The sequence below is a fragment of the Pseudorca crassidens genome, chromosome 16 (genome assembly GCF_039906515.1).
Source record: "Pseudorca crassidens isolate mPseCra1 chromosome 16, mPseCra1.hap1, whole genome shotgun sequence".
NCBI lineage: Eukaryota > Metazoa > Chordata > Mammalia > Artiodactyla > Delphinidae > Pseudorca > Pseudorca crassidens.
In genome coordinates this window covers 14,292,894-14,312,139 of record NC_090311.1, presented here as the reverse complement: position 1 = coordinate 14,312,139, position 19,246 = coordinate 14,292,894, and the positions used below count along the sequence as shown (strand labels likewise).

At 34.8% G+C, this 19,246-nt stretch overlaps 1 protein-coding gene across 1 annotated transcript in view; it reads left to right on the top strand.

Annotated features, from left to right (window-relative positions):
• CCDC172 (coiled-coil domain containing 172) overlaps nt 1-19,246 on the top strand; it is a 40,092-nt gene that overhangs the window by 8,956 nt on the left and 11,890 nt on the right. Inside the window, exons 3-4 of the mRNA XM_067708864.1 lie at nt 8,714-8,830; nt 10,024-10,189. Coding sequence (XP_067564965.1) covers nt 8,714-8,830; nt 10,024-10,189 — 283 coding nt within the window. The remainder of the gene's footprint in view (nt 1-8,713; nt 8,831-10,023; nt 10,190-19,246) is intronic.

Sequence of the window (19,246 nt, the reverse complement as noted above, 5' to 3'; positions counted from 1 at the left end):
AGTTTTCTCCAGATATATGTCCAGGAGTGGGATTGCAGGATCATATGGTAACTCTAGTTTTTTAAGGAACCTCCATACTGTTTTCCATAGTGGCTGCACAAATTAACATTCCCACCAACAGTGTAGGAGGGTTCCTTTTTCTCCACACCCTTTCCAGCATTTATTATTTGTAGACTTTTCAATGATGGCCATTTTGACTGGTGTGAGGTGATACCTCATTGTAGTTTTAATTTGCATTTCTCTAATAATTAGAAATTTTGAGCATCTTTTCATGTGCCTGTTAGCCATCTGTATGTCTTCTTTGGTAAAATGTCTATTTAGGGCTTCTGCCCATTTTTTGATTGGGTGGTTTTCTGATATTAAGCTGTATGAGCTGTTTGAATATTTTGGAAATTAATCCCTTATCGGTAACATCATTTGCCAAGTATTTTCTCCCAGCCCCTAGGTTGTCTTTTCATTTTGTTTATGGTTTCCTTGGCTGTGCAAAAGCTTATAAGTTTAATTAGGTCCCATTTGTTTATTTTATTCCTAACTTTATCGAATGAGCCCAGTATTTCCCTTTGGCTTTGACTTTGAGTATTATTTGGGCATTTTTAAAACCCTAGCCTCTGTTGCCTGTATCCAATCTCAAAGATACCCCTTGGACTTGAATTCTAGCGTGATGATTTCTGGCATGATTATTTCTGTCTCTTGCTTTTTGGCTTACCTATGTAAATGTCATATATTTTAAGTTACTTATGTTTTATCCAGCATTTCTCTGTCTTTGAATAGAAAGTTGGTCTTTCCCATATTTGTCTGGATTGTCACATTAACCAGAATTCTTCACTGTAAAATACCTTAGTGCTTCAACTTCCTCATTCTTGAGTTCCTATATTTTATTTATCTTTTGGTCAATCTATGTAATTGTTCAAGTAATTTTTCAGGAAGAATATGTGCATGAACCTGTTTTGTTTCTTTTTTCTTCCCTGGTTGCTGTAGAAATTGTTTTTTTATCCTCATGATTCCAGATGTGTGCACAGATAAACAAATTTGTGTATCTGTCAATTTTGTCTAGTCCAGGGATAAGTCTCCCATTTTAACTGTAGATGTTATATTCTGGTTTATTTTTCAAGTACGCTTATTTCTTATAGCTTGGATCTTTGTTCTCTGTTCTCTGAATCTATTATCTTCTGTTATTTGCTAGTTTCAGCAGTATTGGACAGTTTTTTATACTTTATATCACCGATTCCATCTTTTGCAGTGTTAGTTGTATTATTTAATACTCTCTGCAAATTTAAGTTCTGTGTTGCTGTCTTTTTTACATTTTTTAAAATTTCCTATCTTTTTATCTCAGCCTGTATTTTTTTCTTATTCTCTTATGTCCTTGCTTGCTCTTGTTTTTTAGTGGACTTATCTTTGTTTGCATCCTCTTGACATCAAGTAGTTGATTAACAAAAAAAAATTTTGTACTTTGTAGAAACATTATTATAGGTGTATTAATACTCTTTCTCCATAATCTGTCAGGCACTTCTCTTTTTCTCTTCTGTGACGGTATTTTTGTAGAGTGTATGTTGTTATTCTGTGAGAACTGTTCAGACTTATGTTTTGCCAACAGTTATAATATATAAATTGTTCTTTGTCCCATTCTTGTTTTTTTGAGTTCTTGAAGAATGAACTGTCTTCTTAAAACTAAAACTGTTTGGGCTTCCCTGGTGGCGCAGTGGTTGGGAGTCTGCCTGCCCATGCAGAAGGCGCGGGTTTGTGCCGCGGAGCCGCTGGGCCCGTGAGCCGTGGCCGCTGAGCCTGCGCGTCAGGAGCCTGTGCTCCGCAACGGGAGAGGCCACAACAGTGAGAGGCCCGCGTACCGCAAAAAAAAAAAAAAAAAAAAACTAAAACTGTTTGACAGGTTGATGTGAATATCCCCAACCCAATTTCTAGTGTTATTATGGAATACTGGACTGAGGTGTGATCTTTTCTTGCTCGTGTGCCAAGTTTTCTTATTATGAGGAGGAAAATGTATGTTTTAAAGAATCTGTGACGTTTTATAGATCTTCCATTAAAAGCAGTACATGAAAAATCACTACCCTCAGCATTACATTGTTTTATATCCCGACAGAACAGGAAGATGTAGTAATAGGTAAGGTGAGGTCCTGCCTCCTAAGTTGCCAAATTGCACGGAAGTCACCTTATTTCAAAGTAGCTCCCCAGCGAGAGTCTTTCAGATTAAGAAGTATCATTACATGAGCTTCTCTGGTGGCGCAGTGGTTGAGAGTCCGCCTGCCGATGCAGGGGACACGGGTTCGTGCCCCGGTCTGGGAGGATCCCACATGCCGCGGAGTGGCTGGGCCCGTGAGCCATGGCCGCTGAGCCTGCGTGTCCGGAGCCTTTGCTCCACAACGGGAGAGGGCACAACAGTGAGAGGCCCGCGTACCGCAAAAAAAAAAAAAAACAAAAATAAAAAAACAAGTATCATTACAGAATGTTCTTGGCCTATCAGTATTTGTACTTTACCCTTCTTTCCCTAATCAGATTAATATCTAGCTGAATCAGCAGTTCTGTAGAAATGGGAGGGGTTTTTTTGAGGAAAAGGCGAAGAAAAATTTTGGAGATGGAGGGTTACTTTGAGAAGGGTAGAGGTAGGTTATCTGTAGACTTTGGAACACCAGATGGGTTCAGCAAAGGTGTATGGAAACAGTCCAAGGCAAACTGGCTATTCACAGCTGTGCCTGTGATCTCGATGCTGCAGGAAAAATTTCTCATATAGCCTTTGGTACTTGTGTGGTCTTATGAATTGTTATTGCCTGAATTAATACTTCAAGATAAGTTGAAAGGTTGCCTACCTCAGCTTCTTTTTTTTTTTTTTTTTTGCGGTACGCGGGTCTCTCACCGCTGCGGCCCCTCCCGTTGCGGAGCACAGGCTCCGGACGCGCAGGCTCAGCGGCCATGGCTCACGGGCCCAGCCGCTCCGCAGCACATGGGATCCTCGCGGACCGGGGCACGAACCGGTGTCCCCTGCATCGGCAGGCGGACTCCCAACCACTGTGCCACCAGGGAAGCCCTGAATTCTAGCTTTTTATGTGCTATAGATATTACCCTTTCTTTGTCATTTGTTGCAAATTTTATTATTTGTAGCTTGTTTTTTTATGATTTTTTATATCAAAATTTAGAATGTTTATGTTGCTAGAATTTTTAATCCTTTTGTTTGTTTCTGAAATTCATTGTTTAAACAATGTCTTTTTCCAGTACTTTTACAGTTTTTTTTAATATTTTAAATTAAAATGATTCTCCATTTTTGCCTGGGTAAATGTCACCATGTTTCTCATTGACTATGATATATATGTGTGTGTGTGCGCTATATATATATATATATATATATATATATATATGTGTGTGTGTGTGAAACTGTATATTTTTGTGTGTTTTTAGATATTCTGTATTATTCTGTTAATCTATTTGTTTTGGCACCAGTATCATATTCACTTAATCACATTAACTTTAAAATATCTTTGACCCTGTGGAGTGACAATTTTTTTTCAGGAATTTCCTGATTCTTTTTTTTGTTTTGTTTTGTTTTCCTAGATGAATTTGAGATCATTTTTTCAAGTTCCAACAAAATAAAAGTATTGGGGTTATAATTAAGATTATACTAAGTTCATTTGGGGAGAACTGATATATTTACAACTCTGAATCTTCACATTCAAGAATATAGCATAAGGGCTTCCCTGGTGGCACAGTGGTTGAGAATCTGCCTGCCAATGCAGGGGACACAGGTTCGATCCCTGGTCTGGGAAGATCCCGCATGCCACGGAGCAACTAAGCCCGTGCACCACAACTACTGAGCCTGTGTGCTAGAGCCCGTGAGCCACAACTACTGAGCCCACATGCCACAACTACTGAAGCCTGCACACCTAAAGCCCGTGCTCCACAACGAGAGAAGCCACTGCAATGAGAAGCCCGCGCACTGCAACAAAGAGTAGCCTCCACTCGCTGCAACTAGAGAAAGCCCACGTGCAGCAACAAAGACCCAACGTAGCCAATAAATAAATAAATTTATTTAAAAAACAAGAATATAGCATATCTTTCTATTTATTTATACCTTCTTTTATGTTCCTCAATGCAGGCTTTTTCATATAGGTCCCACATACTTCATGTTAAGTTTATTTGTGTTTTGTTTAGTTTTTGGTGTTGTAAATGGGATCTTTTCCATGCTTTTTTCTATTTATTGTTGGTAAATAGAAAAAATACTAATTTTTGGTATTTATTTTGTTACTAACCTTTTTACTGAACTCTTCTCTATTTCTAAGTTTCTCAGTAGATTTTCTTGGATTTATTAGGTACACAGTAATCACATTTGCCCAAACAAACAAGAATGAGAATTGTGTGCCAGCTTTTTAAATAATTGTTATCTCTTGTTCCTATTCTTGACATATTGCATTAGTAAGAACTGCCAGAACAGACGTAAATAGCAGTGGTCTTATCAGGCATCCTGATAATCCTTAATGAAAAGATGAGAGATGAGCCAAGACTTGACTGAGATGAAGGAATGAACCATGAGGAAATCTGGGGAAAGAGATTTCCAGGCATAGAACATCCAGTGCAAAGGCCTTGAGGAGAGAGTGAGGCTGGATGTTCGGGGAATAACAAGGAGGCCAGTGTGGCTAGAGAGGAGTGATTGAGGAGGAAACTGGTAGAGATTAGATTAGAGAGGGAATAAGAGTGCAATCATGTAAAGCCTTGTAAGCCATTAAAAGGACTAATATTTACTAATATTGAACCTTCCTTGCTTACTATATTAGGATTACTGTGTCATAGTTACTCTTTAAGCATTGCATCTGTGGTTAAGAAATGTATTTATAAAAAATAGATATATTTTTTAAAAAGTTAATATCTGCAATTGATACAGTATTCATTGATGTACTCTAGTGTTGAAACATCTTTATCATAGTCATAACAAACGCATTCTTTCCCCAGTTGCTGTGATTACGAATGTGAAATCTTCTGCCTAACTTTCATGATGTTTTCTTATGTAGTGTTGCCTGTTTTACTCTTGGGCAGAGCATTTAGTCAGCAAAATACCAGTTCCTAAAGCCTGAAATTATTTTAAGCAACAGCAGCCACAACAAAGTGTAGATTGTACTTTGTACTTTGCTTACTTGGACCCAAACATTAATTTCAAATCCTCAGTCATTCTCAACTTTCAAGTTATTCTGGTAGGAAAATACCTAAGGGTGCCCAAGCAGCAAGAGTGGTGCAGAGTCACAAATCATGGCTATGCTGAAAACTGACCTAGTTGACCAGATAAGTCAGCTGACTGGGGAAACTATAAGCTCTTTTGAAAAATCAAATATCCCAGGAAAAATAGGACAGGGAAAGGGAAAAAGAAATGTTTATTTCTAAGAGAAGTAAAATTAACCAGAGTGTTGGCACTGTTATAGTTAAAATTTTCCAAAACAGCAATATTTTCTGACAACGCTTGGCTATTTGATTCTAGCATATAACTTTAAGGCTGCGTGCAAATATTTTCATTTCATTTGTAGTCAGAGGAAGGAAAGAGATTAGAAAGAGAAATTTGAACCTTCCATCCTTTTCTTTTTATCATTTGTAGCCCCTTGAGATCCCTGGGTAATTTAGCAGATACAGCCAGTAGTTTCTTAAGTTTTTATTTATCATGGATGTCCAGGCTACCATGGATATAAGATAGTACCTCAATTCAAACCTGACTCAGATAAGTTCAAAAATATCTTTTTAAATCACAATTTTACATCTCTTCTAGTATCTTCCCAATTCTGATTCCTACCCATCACTTTTGAGACAAAACAAAGGTGAGAGAGATTTCTGATGATAATTTATTCTGTGAAATGACCTCATCTTGTGATCCTATCAACATCTTCAGGTTATATTTGGAATATTTATACATCAGTAGGTCTGGTTTTCAAAAGCAAGAATGTGAAAAATAATTTAAGAAATGAGTTGTGATAACAGGAAGAACAAAAGGAACAATGAGAAACACATTCTGCAAATAGGTGGTCTTGAAAAGCTTTTTTTAGTAGTGAGAGTTAATAACTTATAGTAGAGTGGAACTGGATAAATCCTAAGGCGTTTGTCCCAATAGTTCCATTAAAATAGAAGGTCTAATAATATTAGACCCCATGTAGTTTCTGCAACCATAACTTAACTGCCTTCCTCAACTTGTGAGTCAGCGTAGGCAATCTATTCTTTCTTGGCCTTCCTAACTTGAGCTTTTCCAAAGTCCTGCTTCTTTCTCTATTACTCTCTTTTCCCTACTTGCCAATTCCATTATGCATTAAATGTTTTCATCACAGATCCTAAGTAAATTTAAAAATTAATGTTACTGTAATCTTTCTGTAGTTACTGATTCTCTGGGGCTTTTTAGGTCTTGATTAAAAGAGGAGAATGTGTGAGTAAAAGATAAAGACAGAGTGTAAAACAGTAAGAATGAAGAGTACACCAATAATAAGAATGAAAACAAAAAAGTAGAAAAGACCTCAAAATGGATAAGTTACATAGAATTTTAGGGAGGAGGAAAATTATAGCTCTACCCTTCTTATAGATCTTTTGAACAGCAGTCTGATTTTCATTTGGGGTATATAGGTTTCATCTTTTCAGGTTATGGTAAAACATTCCAATTAAATGCCAATATGTCTAATATCTCTCCTTAATAATTGTTATTTTTCCTTTTAAGAAAGAAGACATGAGCTCAGTGATAATTATAGGTCTTAGTGATAGCTGGAAACAGAGCACCTTAATTTCTGAGTCCTTAACATAAGGCTTTTGTGAATTCGAGTGATAAATTTGCTTGTCTTATTTTTAAATTCCTTAGTTTGATAAATAATATTTTCTCCATTTTTGGTTTTCAATGCAGGTTTGACTACAGATCAGTGGTAGAAACAGAATCAGAATTTAGGAATTTTGATTCTGAAAGGCATATTACATGAAATACCTAATTGGATTAAACCAAAATTTATCCAGCCTGATATTTGGTCTCAAAGCATTTTTGTAAACATTCATGGTATTGTTCATAATTGCAACTCTGAGAGTTAGGAATATACTGCAAGCAACCTTTTCTCAATAAATTCTGATGGACCTAGTATTTGGTAATTTTTCTGTCTCTTAAACTTATATACTTTCAATTTATGCTGTTATCAGAGACTGAAGTCCCTTTTTAGTACCAAAAGTATCTTTTTACTACTTTGAAATAGTTCTAATATTTACATATTAGTATCATTAGTATCATTAGAAGCAATAAAGTCAGAAGACCTGAATTTTAGTCCTGGGTTTGCCCCTAATTAATTATATAACCTTTCTTAAGGTATTACTTCTCTAGAACTCATTTTATTCTCATTTATATAATATATACTAAATAGCGCAGAAGTATTTTCTTATTCAAAATAAATGTGATAAAATTCATGATCATACTCTTGTTCACCATTGTTACCAGTTTCTATATAATTTTATAGATCAGACCATATGTTTTCTAATTTCTGTCTTCTCAGACAGTAAAATCCTAACTGCCCATTCTCCCTTCCCCCAATTTTGAAAGTATTTTCTGAATTCCTTTGGTCATGTAAATTGCACCTTTCTAATCTTTGTTGATGTCTTTCTTAAGATAAAGTCGATGAAATCAGCACCAAGTGCTGAAGGTATGGGCAGATGGGCTATGATATTAAATAAATTTAAGATCATATTTTCTGTTTTATTTCAGCTGCTTTCTTTTTAATGCCAGTATTTCTAGGGCTTTTTAGCCATACCATTTCAAAATGTCTTTTAGGCCAACGCTTTGCCTCTGGACTAAACTATTCCTAAGCTCTTTATTATTCAATATCTTCTGGGACAGAGATTTCACAGCCTGTCTCTAACCTTGAGGAAGTTCTTAACAGCTAACATAAATCATGCTTTCTGCAATTTCAGTTGAATTTATTTCCTTTTCCTTTTCTCTGTGGAGATGGGAACAGCCCCAGATTTGAAGTGATGGTTTCTTATGAGGGCCAGTACTGAATGTAGTGGCAAGATTATTTCCAGTCTGGCATCATTTTTAGCTTTTATATATTAAAGCTTCCTGACTTTCATTTCAATGTTCATGGTCTCAAGAGATGCTATTCTTTACAACCCAAATGAAATAACAGTTACATATCTAATATTAATGTTTATTTTATCCTTTGCTAGTTAGAACCAAATGAGGTACTAAAATAAAAAATGAGTTCTCAAAACCCATTTGAAGACTTTAGCAGATTTGTGTTTTATTTGGTATAACTATAGTCATGGGACTAGGTTTTTGCCTGTGGTTTTTAGATTTTATCTCATAATTTGATTATTCATGATTTATTCATCCATATCTTTCATGTAAGTGATGAGAATAGAAATTTGTTCTTTAAAACAAGCTGTCTTAAAGCAGATTTCAATGTGTGTCATCAAAAAGCTTTAGTACCTAAGGTACAAAATGTGCTAGGTATTAGAAAGGAAAAAGTAAACATATTCTCTGCCCTTGAGGCGCCTATAGTCTTATTAGGGGAAGAGATTATAAAAATTATAATTATAAAGCATTTATAAAATAATTTAAGATAGAGCATATAAAGTAAGATGTTTAATGTGAATTTTATTTTGCATTTTAAAGATTAATGTAAAAATTTTATACTATACAGATCTGTTCTATTAACTGAGGTACCCTAAGATGTCTAATTGTTTCATTCTGATTTCTGTTTTTTTTACTTTAAAGATTCAGCAGTTTTCTGAAAAAGCCTTCCTCTTACAGCTTTTGAAAACTCATGAAAATGCCTTAGAAAGACAGTGCAGTGAAATTACAAGCCAAAGGAATATGCTTCTCCAAACGTTTGTAAGTCTCCAGCCACTTAGAAAAATTTATTTCACTAACTCTATCAAAAAGTATTAAAATATACTTAGGTGTACTTTTAGAAAAAAATATCCGTATGCATATTGGCAGATAGTCCTGTTCAGATATGGAAAATTATTAAGTGCTATTTTAAACCAGTTGGTAGAGTAATATAGTTTGAAAGAATTTTATTGGCAGCATGCAGAATAGAAATTATTTGCAATTGTAATAAGCATAAAAGAAATAGTGAAATTGATTTGAATTGCTCAGGCTTCAAGACCTTGGTTTTAATGCTTTTGAAAGGCAGAGAGGTTCACACTTTAGGCATATTAATGGATGTGGGTGAAAAGATAGATTTTGTTTATCTTTTTAGCATAAATCAGAGCCAACAGACTCAGTAGTTTTAAATGATAAGGACAGTTTAGGAATATAGTTTGTAACTAACTGACATTTTGAAAAAAATGCATTTTAAAATATTAAAAATATATATCTAAAGTTAGAATCAACCACCAAATGGTTATGAATGACATGGCCAGTTTCCAAATGTAGCTTATAATTAGTTACATTTCTTAGAAAAAAAATAGGAAAATGTAGTAATGTTTAGGTTCTACCATTGTCAAAAAGTTTAGGTACTAGCATTGTTTAAAGTTTTTGTAAATTCTTATTTCTACTCCATATTGACATTGCATGAAATGTAGCTATTATTTAGAACTGAATTTGAAATGAATATGTAATTTTACCTTTATTGTCTAAATTTTAAAAGGTTTTCTTGGATTTCCTTTTTTGTTTTTCTTTTATATCCTGTAAGACAGTAATTCCTTTGCATGTAGACTTTCATTTTCAACTTTGGTCATTTAATTATTTTACCACCCATTTTGCAATGAAAAAATGGCATACATGGCTGTAAGTTTAATTCACAAACAAATGCAAACATAATGATGGGTGGTAGAATTTCTACCTCAATAATTGTCCTAAAACATAAAGGGTAAATCTTTCACATGAATATAATTGGTTGTTACTATGTAATAACTTCAGTTTTTTAATTAATATTGCTGGAGTAGTAAAGCATTTTAATCCCAGGAAGTATAATTTTCTATTTTGTTGTTAATATTTCCAAATGATTGCATTTTAAATCACTAAGGAAAAATATTGTTGCAATTAACACCTATATTTGTTCCTTTGTTTCCATTTTTCAGGAAGCTACAAAGAGAAAAGTGACAGAGGAGGAAGAAAAATTTATTAAGGAAATTACAGACTTCAATAATGAGTATGAAATAACAAAGAAACGAGAGCTTTTGATGAAAGAAAATGTCAAGATTCAAATATCTGACTTAGAAAACGAGGCAAACATTCTGAAAATGGGTATGAATACATAGTACCACCTCATTTATCTAGTATTATTGAAAGTAACTTATTTTGAATTAATGGTTTTTCCAGAAATCTAACTTTTTCATAAGTAAATTGGGTTATTGCATAGCTATTCTTTTACTTTTATCTTTTACTTTATCTTAATGTATCTTTTATTGTGAGCAGTCTCAAATTCTTTAGAAGTAGATGTGACATGAGCATTGGTCATTTATTTAGCAATCAAATCTGTTTACTATCTGTTGTGTGTTAGCTACTCTTTTAGGTCCTGGAGATGTAAAACTAAAAAGTGAAGGGATCAAATCCATAAGCAGATGTTTATAGTAAAATGTGATAGAAGCTATAATAAGGGTAATACTATTGCTGTGATCCTCATTTTACCATCAATCCAGTTTAAACTAGGAAACACAGTTACACAGTGAGGTGGGGAGAATTTCATTTCAGAAACAGTAGTATGCAGGTTATTGCAGTTTGTGATAAGATCTTGAACTAAAAAAGTTACCAAAGAGAGGAGACAATGAATTAAAGAGATGTTTAGGAAGAATGATAGGACTGTATCACTGATTAATGTAAACAGATATATAGAAAGTCAAGCATGAATCACAGTTTTCAAACTTAAGAGATTGGGTAGAATATGGTACCAGGAGGAAGAGCAGAGGTGGAGGTGAACTATAGCCTTTTCTGGACAAAAAGATTAAGTTTTATTTCAGGTAGTTTTAGTTAGAGATGTCTATGGGATAAGCAGGTGGAAATGCCCAGGTAGCAGGTGGAAATTTGGTCGTGAAGCTGATAAGAGAGATCAGAGCTAGAGTATTGGGTTTGGGAATACAGAGGAGTTGGTGACATAATTCAAAGGGAACATGTAGAGGGAACATAGAGGAGGACCAAAGACCAAAGACAGAAACTGGGAAAGCATAGCATTTAAGGAAAGGAGGAGAAGAAGAATGAGACAGAGATGTCAAAGAAGGCAAGGGGAGAATCAGCAGAGAGTAATATGTGATTTGGGGCAAGATGCTTAAGTTTTCTTTGCCTCAGTTTCCTCATCTGGAAAGACGGAGGATAATAATAATGACCTTAACAAGGTTGTTGTGAGGATTCAATGAAATAATATTTAAGTACATAGAATGCTACCGGGAACATAATTAAATCCTTAAAAATATAGGGATTATAGTTTTTAATTAGTTTAATTTTATAGATGAAGGAAATGAGGTTCTCAGAGATAAATTGCTTTGGGTAGAGATTGTAGGACAGAAGTTCTTAACTATAGGCACACATCTGGGAAGTTTTAAAAATATATATTAAATGCTTGAGTCTCGTCTCAGATTTATTGAATCAGGATATGGAACATAATTTTTTTAGTCCCTTAGATAATATTCATGTTTGCTGCTATTTAATGATCACAGGTGTAGAACACAAGTTTAAATAGGTATTAACCTTAGGAGATACTCTAAAACTACCTTTCTTTAAAAGGTCATGGATATGACCACTTCTATTCACGATAGTATTGGAAATTCTGACCAGATCATTTAGGCAGAAAAAAGAAACAAAAGACATACAAATTGGAAAGGAAGAAGTAAAATTATCTCTGTTCCCAGATGGCATAATCTTATAGGTAGACCACCTAACAATTCCACAAAAAAACAAAACAAACAAACTAGCAAAACAAACAGCTTAAGCTAATAAATACAGCAAAGTTGCAAATTAGTTGCATTTCTATGTACTAGCAAAGAGCAGTCTTTCAAGATTCCACTTATAATAGCATCAAAAGGGATAAAGTACTTAGAAAAAAATAACCAAGGAGATTAAAGACTTGTACACTGAGAACTATAAAACATTACTCAAAGAAATTAGAGAAGACCTAAATAAATGGAAAGATATCCCATGTTCATGGATTGAAAAACTTAATATTGCTACTATGGTATTATTATCCAAAATAATCTATAGATTCAATGCAATCTCTGTCAAAATCCCAACAGCATTTTTTTCATGAATAGAAAAACCCATCCTAAAATGTGTATGGAATCCCAATGGATCCCAAATGGCCAAAACAAGAACAAAGTTGGAGGACTCAAAATTCTTGATTTCAAAATTTAGTAAAATGCTGTGGTAATCAAAACGTGTGATACTGGAATAAAGACAGACATATAGAACAATGGAATAGAATAGAGAGCTCAAATATAAACCCTTGTGTCAAATGATTTTTGATAAGGGTGCCAAGACCATTCAATGGGAAAGGACCATCTTTTCAACAAATGCTGCTGGGAAAACTGGATACCACATGCAAAAGAATGAAGTTGGGCCCTTACCTTACACTATGTATGAAAATTAACTAAAAATGGATCAAAGTCGTAAACTTAAAAAAATAATGAAGCTCTTAGAAGAAAACATATGGGAAACACCTCATGACATTGCATTTGGTGATGATTTCTTGGATACTGAAAACACAGACAATAAAAGAAAAAATAGATATACTGTACTTGGTCAAAATTAAAATCTTTTGTACATCAAAGGACACTATCAAGAGAGTAAAAACACAACCCACAGAATGAGAGAAAATATTTTCAAATCATATCTTTGATAAGGGATTAATACCCAGAATATTAAAAAAAAAACCCATAACTCAACACCAAAAAAACCGAACCAAACCAAAAAAAACCCAGTTAAAAAATGGGCAAAGGATTTGAATAGACCATTTTTCCAAAGAAATGTCCAGTAAACTCATGAAAAGATGTTCAACCTAAATAGTCATTAGGGAAATGGAAATCAAAACCACAATGAGATATTGCTTAACACCCATTTAGGATGGCTGTTATTTTAAAAAAAGTCAAAATCTCCACAACATGATATTCACACTGTTCAGGATGCAATCCAAAATTCCTTGACCTGTGAAGTATCAGTGAAACATGCCCTAATGTCAAAAGAAAATAATGAGATGCCAAAACCACAGTGATCTAGATATTGGAGTTAAAAACTTGATAGCAGCTTTATTAACTATGCTCAATGAGTTAAGAAAAATGCACTTGTAATAGATGAAAAGATAGGTAATCTCAGCAGAAAAATATAAAATGTAAAAAAGAATCGAATGAACATTTTAGAACTGAAAAATACAATATCTGAAATTAAAATGTCACTTAATAGCAGAATGGAGCTGACAGAGGAGCCAATGAACATGAAGCTGGATTAATAGAAATTACCCAATCTGAAGAAGAGAGAAAAAATTGAAACATAAAATAGAAACTCAGGGACCTGTGGGACAATTTCGAAAGGTCTAACATGCAAATAATTAGAGTTTCTGAAGGAGAGAGGAGAGAGAGTGGGGCAGAAAATATATTTGAAGAAATCATGGCAGAAAATGTCTTAAATTTGCTGAAAAATATTAATTCATAGATTCAAGAAGCTCAGCAAATCCAAACAAGATAAATTCAAAGAAATTCATGCCTACGGACATAGTAATAGTGAAATTGTTGAAAAGCCAAAGATAAAAAAATCTTGAAAACAGGGAGCAGTTAATCAAATGACCATGTACTTGTCACTAGAAACCATGAAGTCAAGAAGATAGTGGAATAATGAAAGTGTTGAAAGAAAAGTAAATCTCTATATCCAGTGAAAAATCCTTCAAAAGGTAAAATAAAGACATTTTCAAGTAAAGGAAAATTAAGAGAATTCTTTGCCACCATGACTGAACAACCATGACTGAACAACAAGAAATGTTAAAGGAAGCTCTCCAAGTAGAAGTAAAAATGACACCAGAGACAAACTCATATCTTAATTAAAATAATCAGAAATGGCAAATAAAATACAAGTACCTATGTTTTCTCTTAATTTTAAAAAATACATATGATTTCTTAAAGCAAAAAATATATTGTCTTGTGGAGTTTATAACGAATGTAGAGGCAATTTGTATACATGTATGTCATATGCATATATGACAACTATAACATAAAGAAATGGAAAAGGGGGCCTGGTAAGTATATCTGTACAGTTCTGTATAACATTCAGAAAACCAGGAATAGAAGGGAACTCCTCTATAAAAATGATAGAGAAAAAAGGTCCTTGATGCCACAAATAATGTAGGAGCCCCCTATTTTGTGTTCTTTCTTTCAGAGATATGAATTTATTTTAACAGATTTGCTTTCCTGGTGCTTGATACTGTTGGTTCTTTATACTTTCAAAATGTCTCTAGGGTTTCCATATGAAATTTAATCTCCATAATGGCAGGTACTTCGTTTTGTTTAATGCTCTATCTCGAACAGTATAAATTAGATAATTATAAATTGATGACTGCTTCAAAAGGAGAAGTACAAACTGATATGAGAACATGTAAGGGAACCTAACCTGGACTAGGTAGTTAAGGAAGGACTGACTACCTGAGCAAGTGACTTTCAGACTGAGATCTGAAGTGTCATAGGGATTAGCTAAATGAGAGGTTTGGGTCTAGATGTCAGATAGTTAGATATTTAACTTAAGAGCTCAGAGAGAGGTTTGGGCTAGAGCTATTAAATTTGGGGAATCACCCAGGGAGAATGTATTGAAAGAAAATACTAGAGCTCTGAGTAACACCATGACTTTCAAGAAGAAGAAAGCCAGCAGAGTGTGAGAAAGAGCTTCGAGAAACTTAGGCACATTCAAGAAAGGATACATTGCTCTGTGAAGTTGGGATCACCTAGGGGAGAGAGTATTTGAGGTTGTATTTGAGAATATTTGGCAAAGCTGCCAAACTGTCAACCATAAGGACTAAGAAGCAGCAGTTGGATGTCCCTGGTGATCTTTAGGAAAAGCAACAGATTGAGATAATTAGAGAAGAAGGGCAGAAGCCGGGTTGTAATGAGTTGAGCAGTGAGGAAGAGGAATTTGTGACCATGAGCATAGATAAGTCTTCGAAGAAGTTTCTCTGCAGATAAGATAGAAAGTCCAGTAACCCAGGAGGATGTGAGGTCAGGGGAGGGATTTTAGTGGGAAAGTGGGATTGTCCTTTTTTCATTTTTCTTTTTTGAAATGGGAGATATTTGAACATATTTAAATATTGATGGATTGGAGCTAGTAGGGAGGTAGAGTTGAAAATTACAGAAAGAAGCTAAATTCCCAGTGAAGATGGGTAACAGTACACAGGTGGTGGGACTGGTGGTGATTCAAGAAGAAAACAAAATAAAATAAAAATAAAAATTAAGAAACAATCTACATGAACAACGACAAGGGCCTCTAATAATCTGAGTATGTTATCTGTACTTTTATGAATGTATTTGTGTGGTAAAAATCTACTAATGAAATTGCTAAATCAAAGGGAAATATTAAGAGACTTAATACTAAATTACACTCCTTATAGCACTGAATTAATTTTCTTACCAACTGCATAGGAAAGTGCCTGTTTTCCTAAACTATTATCTCCTACCATTACCAATCTGGGCATTATCAATGACTTTAATCTTTGCCAATCTGACAAGTCAAGATGTTATTTTCATTGTTGGTTTAATTAGCATTTCTTTGATTATTCACTATGTTGAATTTATCTGAATTTATTGACCATTTATATTTTTCTTTTTCTGTGAACAATCTGTTAATATTCTTTGTTCATCTTTATGTATTTTTATTCTTACTGATTTATATGAGCTTTTTGTAAATTAATGAAGATAGCCCTGTGTCATAAATTTGTGTCCTAGTTTATTGTTTACCTTTGACTATACTTGTAGTATGTATGTATGTGTCTCTGTGTGTGTCTGCATATGTCTGAATGCCATATAGAAAGTTTAAATTTTTGCAGTCATCTTCATCAATCTTTTCCATTATGGCATCTGGATTTTTGTCTCCATCTTAGAAAGAGTTTTACTATTAATCATGACACCAGATTGAAACTTTCTCTCTTTCTTCTCCTTCTCTCTCTCTCCCCTCTTTTTTCTTTCCCTCCCTACCCTCTCCCTTTTGAGATGATCATATATGCTTTTCCCACTTTAATCTATTAACATAGTGAACTTTGTTAATAAATATCCTATTATTAACCTTACTTAGCTGTGGTCTCTAATGTTTTCTTTAAGATTTTTGCATCAGTATTTATAAGTGAGATTAATCTTTTTGTGTGTGTTATATTGACTTAACAGAAAGAATGTAAAAGCTTTCTTCTTTCTCCAGCTGGAAAAAATGTAAATACTAGAATTATCAACTCCTTCAAGGTTCAAAAGAATTCACCTGTGAAACTGTTTATGGTGACTATTTCTCCCTGTTGGTGCTGGTGGAGAAAGGAGTTATTCAAATTTTAAGCATACTAGAGCCATTTTCTTCTCAGAGCAGTTTTAGTTTCCATTTGTCTTCTGTCCCGTCAGTGGTTGCTCTTCCATTCCCTTTTCTAATTTGTACCACCATATCTGTTATTTCCTGATACTTGATTTTTCTCTTCTCTCTTCCTTCTTCTGCTGGCTGTCCCCTCTGACCTTTCCCATTGAGCTTTTAGACCATAACTATGGTTAGTCAGCCAGTTACATTGGGTTTTGAATAATCTTCATCTTCATCTCTCCATAGCTATTTTATTATTTTCTGCTACTTAGAGTTTTCTTTCCACTGTCTGATATCTTCCTTGATTTATTAGTTTTTAACTTCAGATGAGGATGCTATTCTTACCCCTTGAAGTTGCCAAAATATTAACACCCATATATTTTTAGAAGGAATTACTAGTTCTGGACTATTACTATGAGCCTCTTAATTTAGTTACATTATGTTTTAAAATATCATGATAAACATAGCAAACCAAGTTCCTCAACTTGTTTTGCCAGCCCTACACAACCTAGTGGTTCTCCACCTTCTAGGGATACGTTATGTGTATGCGTGTGTGTGTGTGCACACAGACGTGCATGTGTATGTGTTATAATATTACATAGATGTCCTGGGAAGGCCTCGCTGATGAGGTGTGTTTTGAATAAAGCCTGAAAGAAGTAAGAGAATGAGCCAAATGGATATCTAGGGGAAGAGCATTTCAGACAGCAGGATAGCTGATATAAAGCCTACAAAGGGAGAGTGTGCCTAATCTGATTTTGAGGGAAAACAAAGAGCCTAATGTTGTTGTTGTTGTTTTAAATTTATTTATTTTTTATTTATTTATTTTTGGCTATATTGGGTCTTCATTGCTGCGTGCAGGCTTTCTCTAGTTGCAGTAAGCAGGGGCTACTCTTCGTTGCAGTGCGTGGGCTTCTCATTGCGGTGGCTTCTCTTGTTGCAGAGCACAGGCTCTAGGTGCGCAAGCTTCAGTAGTTGTGGCTTGAGGGCTCTAGAGTGCAGGCTCAGGAGTTGTGGTGCATGGGCTTAGTTGCTCTGCGGCATGTGGGATCTTCCCGGACCAGGGCTCAAACCTGTGTCCCCTGCATTGGCAGGCGGATTCTTAACTACTGCGCCACCAAAGAAGTCCCAAGAGCCTAATGTCTTTAGAGTAGAAGGAGAGGTCGTGAGGTCAGAGAGGTGACAAGATACAGCCACTATGGAAAACAGTATGGGGGTTCCTTAAAAAACTAAAAATGGGACTACCATATGACCCAGCAATCGCAATACTGGACATATACCCTGAGAAAACCATAATTCAAAAAGACACATGTACCCCAGTGTTCATTGCAGCACTATTTACAATAGCCAGGACATGGAAGCAACCTAAGTGTCCACTGACAGATGAATGGATAAAGAAGATGTGGTACATATATACAGTGGAATATTACTCAGCCATTAAAAGGAATGAAGTTGGGTCATTTGTAGAGTTGTGGATGGACCTAGAGAGTGTCATACATAGTGAAGTAAGTTGGAAAGAGAAAAACAAATATCTTATGTTAATGCATATATATGGAATCTATAAAAATGGTATAGATGATCTTATTTGCATAGCAGAAATAGAGACAAATGTATAAATACCAAGGGGGAAAGGGGGAGTGGGAGGAATTGGGAGATTGGGATTGACACATAAACGCTATTGATACTGTGTATAAAATAGACAAATAACGAGAACATACTGTATAGCACAAGGAACTCTGCTTAATGCACTGTGGTGACCTAAATGGGAAGGGAATCCAAAAAAGAGAGGATATATGTATATGTATAGCTGATTCATTTTGCTGTACAGTAGAAACTAACACAACATTGTAAAGCAACTATACTCCAATAAAAACTAATTTAAAAATAAGAACTCAGATCGTTTAAAACCTGTGGGCCATTCAGAAAACTTTGGCTTCTACTGAAGTGATCAGAAGCCATTGGAGAATTTTGAGCACAGGAGTGAAGGGTCTCACATATGTTAATAGGATTTCTTTGGCCTCAGTTGAAAATACACTTAATGGAGGTAAAAGCAGAAACAGAAACCTAGGGAAAAGTGGCAGTAATCCAGACCAGAGATAATAATGGCTTAGTTTAAGACTGTAAGCAATTGAAATGGTGAGAGGTGTTTGGATTCTGGATAAATTTTGAAGATGGACAAGTAGGATTTCATGATGGATTAGATGTGGGCTGTGAGAGAAAGAGAGGCATTAACAGTTGACTCCAAGTTTTTTTTGGCCTGAGCAACTAGAAGCATTGGTATTTGGTATTCAATATATATCTGTGAAATTAGTAAATGTTTATTTATTTTGAACATCTGATAATTCATAGATAAAAGGGTCCATCACTTTTGGCTTCAAAATAATGACTATAATGATTGTCACAACATTTTTCTCAAAATGTCCCCCTTATTTCTTTCTTTCAGTTCGTGAATCAGTTTTTCTTGGATGTTAGATAAGAGGAAGCATATGACACACCTTGCTTGCTAGTATTCTTTAAAGATAGGCAATGTATGTGCAGTTATATGAGAAAGACAACTCACATGTCAAACGATGGGAATGAATTTTCATTGTCTTACTTTGGTTTAATATTCATAGCCATAAAACCTAGCTTGATTAGAACTTCTTGGATTTTAAGCAGTGGAAGGAAGTAAAAAGTTATCACCACATCAGTTATACCTCAATAAAGCTATAAAATAAAAGTAATAACAAAATTAAAATGAGGCAGTAGAGGGCTTCCCTGGTGGCGCAGTGGTTGAGAGTCCGCCTGCTGATG